General features: G+C 47.3%; 1 protein-coding gene across 1 annotated transcript; it reads right to left on the bottom strand.

Moving 5' to 3' along the window:
- Positions 1–2,394: 2,394 nt before the first annotated feature.
- On the bottom strand, positions 2,395–4,516 carry LOC139652458 (exostosin-1-like). The gene is made up of 2 exons (XM_071529543.1): positions 4,232–4,516; positions 2,395–3,150 (listed from the first exon to the last, which is right to left on the bottom strand). Exons 1-2 carry the CDS (start codon positions 4,514–4,516, stop codon positions 2,395–2,397), a joined length of 1,041 nt encoding a protein of 346 aa, XP_071385644.1.
- Between the last annotated feature and the right edge of the window lie 288 nt (positions 4,517–4,804).

Here is a 4,804-nt window from a genome sequence, read left to right as displayed (position 1 = left end):
TAAATGAGCATTGATCATCACCAACATGATGGGAAAAATCGTTGAAATGAGTGGTTTGGAGCGGAACTGAACCTTCAGTATTCTTGTCTCTCTGACAAACTGCCTGCAACATTAATAAGAGGTTTGGCCTCAATATGGCTTCGACTGAGTTAATTCCAAAAATAAACAAGTCAGAACTCTATAATTAAATCAAACCAATCGTTGCTTTTTCATACTTGATCGACTTCAGAAAGCTTTTTCATGAAAAAGTGAGGACGTTTGCAATATTCAAAGTTCCTTGAAATATCCCATGATAAATTGAAATGAGAAACCCTCAATTTGATTCAGTGAACAAATAGAGTGAACAGTAAACTCAAACTCACAAAGCAGAAAGCTTCCGGAAAGGTGCTTAAAAACCTGAATCGGTGCCAGTCAGGGTGAGATGTTCTTGGCAGGGATGTGAGGATACCAGTGTTGGTATTGGATATCAGACCAATACCAGGCCTGAAGCAGACAGACAGACAGAGATTGGACTAATGCACTATGTATCTAGTGAAGGCAGCTCTTAAGCACTTTATACTCGTCATTGTAGTCTATTGATTAGCTTTTTTCACCGGGTTAGGGCTTTATGCTTTATGTAGTATGCGCTGTACACTGTTTTTTTCTGGTTACTGAAACTAAAACTCTGTATTTCTTCAATGCCAAAAGCGATACCAAGAGCCACATGTAATCAGCAATGTTCATTAATGAACACCAATATTCTGATAATATTCAGTATATCCGTGTAGGCGTATTTCATTTTAGAATTGGAACATGTGCATGTACTTTACACAGTTTATCGTTGTTTTTGGCAATCTGTGTTAGTTCAGTTTGTATGGTAATATTCAGAGTAATTTGGATATGAAGAAGATGCTTATAAACAGCTCAACCCCTTCACCATGAGTTATTGTCCAAAAACACTATGCATGTAAACCTGCTTAATGTTCATTAAACATCATTGAAAAGCCAATTTCAGGCAAACAGGGATTTAGACATGAACACACGTCACAGATAGACACAGACTGATAATGCAGTAATATATCCTATTTGTGTATTATTATTGCAATACCAAAAAAAGTTGCATACTGCAGCTTTAATTCAATATTGTGGAGATATGTATTCTCGGAATGCAAGCCATGATTGATTCAGTAAGATATTGGTATTAGCCTGATCGTGGATGCTCACTTTAAATTCACCAGTTGCTTGCTGTGGTTTGCAGTGAGACAGAGAGTTGAAACTGTTGAAACCTGCACTTAGCAGGATTCCGGATCCATGGTGGTTTTCCTTTGGGTGTCGGCAATATCTGAGCCTAAAATATGCAACAGATGACTCTACAGCGAACACAACTCTGGAAAAGCAAGAGAAGTTCTCATGTTGCTCCCATTTCACTCCGCGCGCATTGGTTTCCCCTCTTTCAGCTGTCAGCTCTCGCAAAAAAAAATTTCAAAAGGTGAACTTCTCTCCTCGGCTCAGATCGCTTTTCTTTCGACCAACTGCTGAGCTGACAAAACTTTCCTCCTCTCAACAGTTGATGCCTCTCTGCTCCTCTCTCTCTCTCTCTCTCTTTCTCTCACTCTCGCTCTCTCTTTCACACACACAACAACACATACACGCACATCTTCGAAGCGTTTTGTCTCAGGAGCACAGCGAGCGACTCGATGGGAAAGCTCCGTCTCCCATGACAATTCTGAAATACTTACATGAAAGCATCCAACCTGCTTCAAAAAAACAAAAAAAGCCGCTTTGAGAAGAGGCGCTCCGTGCATAGCAGTTAAACCGGGTACAGTTCCCAGCACTCTCAAGCAGCAGAGTTTTCAGCCAAGACACTAATTCAACCGATGTAATGATCGACAGTGGTAGCGTGCACGCGAATGCACCCAGCAACTACTGAGAGAAACCGTAATGATTGCACAAACACGCTCAAACACGCGTTTGAGTAAACCAACAGCAAAGACGAGCTGATAATGAGATAACTGACACAGCGGATGTCCCAGTCTCTGCTGTGCTGCATCAACACACAGGCCCTCTGCTCTGTTTGCAGTGGGATGGCAAACTGACAACAACCTAACTCCGCAGTGACAAAAACCAGTGAAAAGACGTGGCACTTTGAAAAGACCTTACAGCATATGATATTAGATATAAGCCTGAAATAGCATCACTGTCAAAAAAAAAGAACACAAGGACTTCTCCAGTGAGAAAGCAAGACATAAAAACCCAGCAAAGACCGCGTATGCTGGCTGTATTCAAAGAAACAAACGAATCAATAACGTTAAATGGCACTGATAGATCTTCGAAGCATCAACGCTCTGTCTAAATGGAAATGAATCCACACCCAGAAGCGGCAAAAAGCAGGTAGAAAGGTCAAAAAAGCAGGTCTTACTTTGAGTATTCTTCGTTATCCCTGTCACAGCGCGAGTCCTTGTGTTTCTCCCAGTCCTTGCCATGCTTGCAAGTGGTCAGCAGAATAATATCATCCCCGTTGTGGATGTGATACAGAGCGTTCCTCGTCTCCGAACCGATACCGGTCAGGTAGCGCTTCCCTTTGAAAACCAGCAAGTACTTCCTGGACGGCGGAACGTCGTTGAGCGTCAAATAGCCTTTGCCCCCTCCTTTCTGGGGGTGATCCTTCGAGAACAGCGGGATGGAAATATCGAAGTCGGGTCGGAAGTTGCCCACGTCCACGCTGGCCTTGGCCAACATGGCCTGGCCCACTTCGAAGCCCAGGTCCTCCGTGTAGTCGGGCCAGGTGCCGGAATACAGGTTGAAGATGAGGTGGTTCCTGCCATCGTTCCAGGTGGGCAGGCTCTGGATGCGGGCCCTCACGTTCTGGACGTACTGAGCCGACAGCTGGTCCCTGTCCAGGGTGTCCACCGCCAGGACGAACAGGCAGGCCCGCGAGGGGTCCGTGGTGTGGAAGCGGGACTCCTCGACGGAGGACAGGATCTTCTGGTAGCTCTCGGAGATCTCCTCCCCTCTCTGCGGGGGGTAGATGTAAACCCGGAAGCCCGACTGGCAGCGGCCGAAGTCGAAGCAGGTTTCCATGCGGCAGCGCCGGTTCTTGTAGATGTTGTCGCGGATCGCCCGGCGCTCTCGGGGCGAGGTGTGCTGGTGATGGAGCCGAGGGCTGTCCTCCTACATACACACACACACGCAAACACACATACACACACACAGTTATGACATACCAACATACAGCAAAATAACTTCTGTTGAAGTTGCACTACCTAAATCACAAACTGGGGCTGCAACAGAGAAGAGCGTCCCATCCCCTCTAATTGAGAGTTCTTGAATTCTGGTGGGTATGGTCACTTCTCCACTCAGAGGAGGAGACGAATCGAAACTTAGCAGTGAAATCCACTGTCCACTAAACAGCAGTGAGCAGAGAAAGCTGGACTCACTTTTGATTTCAAGAACGTTAGATCTTTTGCCTCTCTTGTCCCTTTGGTGTCCTTTGGTACAAAGCATCACAGAGGCCGGGTTGGGGAACATGAGCCTGCTGTGTGTAGTTACCTCTCACGGCTATTTGGAGCCGCCAGTGTGCAAAGTTGCCAGTTTTCCTTTTCGCGTTCATGAAATACATTAGTTATGATGATGAATCATCAGGAGGTTTTTTATCCTCTAAGCTCTGGAACCAGCTGCCAACTCATTGTCCACCTTTAAACCACTTTAAATGTACTGTTTATAGCCTTGCTTTTACCTGATCTATGGTCTGTATTCTGTTTGTACTCTTGCTTTTTTTTACTTTGTTTGATAGTTTACAGCAGAGAGAGACATGAAGATCAGAGAGAGAGAGAGAGAGAAGGGGATGACATGTGACAAAGGTCTCAGGCTGGATTCAAACCCAGGACATACATACTGTAGTATGCGCCTTTAGCTATCTGAGCCATCAGAATACCCTTTTATGTATATATATTGTATTATTAATATAGAGTGAAGCAACTGAAAAGGGATTTTGGTCAGAATCCATCAGTGTATGATGGGAAAAACGATGGGGAAATAGGGCCAATGCGGGACGAAAATGGCCAGAGTTCCGCTTTAAATCACCAAAGAACAAGGTCATTTAAATCAGCGAAAAATCAGCGAGGGAATTTCCGCCAGCGATGGACGCAATTCATGGCCGAATCCCGGTGTATTCGCCCCCGGCACCTAACCTCAGCATCAGCATTCACTTTCCAATCGAACAGCGGCATTATCCTTCCATCCTCCGTCCTACCTCCTGCTCTCCTCCCTCCAGGTAAGGCTCCAGCGGGCGGGTGGACTCCGGCCAGCGCCTGGGCGGTCTGGACGGGCTCCTCTGGGGCTGGGGCTGGGGTCTGGGCTGGTACACCTCCTGGCTCTGCTGGTAGTACTGGTAATCCTGCTGGTGGTACTGGTGGTACTGGTGGTCCTGGTGGTACGGCTGCTGCTGGAAGTCCCCGATGTGCAGTCCCCACAGGTAGACGAGGAAGAGAAGACCGGCCCCCACAGACACGAGCAGGTACCGCTTCTTGGCCTGCATGTGTGCTGCGGGGGAGGAGGAGGAGGAAAGGTGGTGGGTTTCGGGGGGTGGGGGGTGGGAAGAACGAGAGAGGGGGGAGGAAGAGGGGGGGGGTAAAAGGAGGAGGCAGCAGGCGGGAAAGGAGGAAGAGGATGGTAAGGAAAAGGGAAGGAGGGAGGGGATGAGGAGGAGGGGATGAAGAGGAAGAGGGAGGTGAGGAAGAGGGAAGAGGAGGGAGATGGAGGGGAAAAGGAGGAAGGGGGATACGGAAAGGGAGGGAGTTAAGGGGGAAGAGCCAGGCGAGGATAA

The sequence above is a fragment of the Centroberyx affinis genome, unplaced genomic scaffold (genome assembly GCF_046629955.1).
Source record: "Centroberyx affinis isolate AG114_WGS23_722 - 3 ecotype Tasmania unplaced genomic scaffold, CSIRO-AGI_Caff_v1 ptg001799l_1, whole genome shotgun sequence".
NCBI lineage: Eukaryota > Metazoa > Chordata > Actinopteri > Beryciformes > Berycidae > Centroberyx > Centroberyx affinis.
Note: the sequence above shows the minus strand (reverse complement) of the source record. Positions and strands in the feature narration are given on the sequence as shown.

Bases quoted from the DNA above. Each gene is read 5' to 3' on its own strand.
- LOC139652458 (XM_071529543.1), bottom strand. From the start codon at position 4,516: ATGCAGGCCAAGAAGCGGTACCTGCTCGTGTCTGTGGGGGCCGGTCTT. The intron at 3,151-4,231 runs GTAGGACGGAGG...GTGTGTATGTAG, and splicing joins TGGAGGGAGGAGAGCAGGAG to GAGGACAGCCCTCGGCTCCA.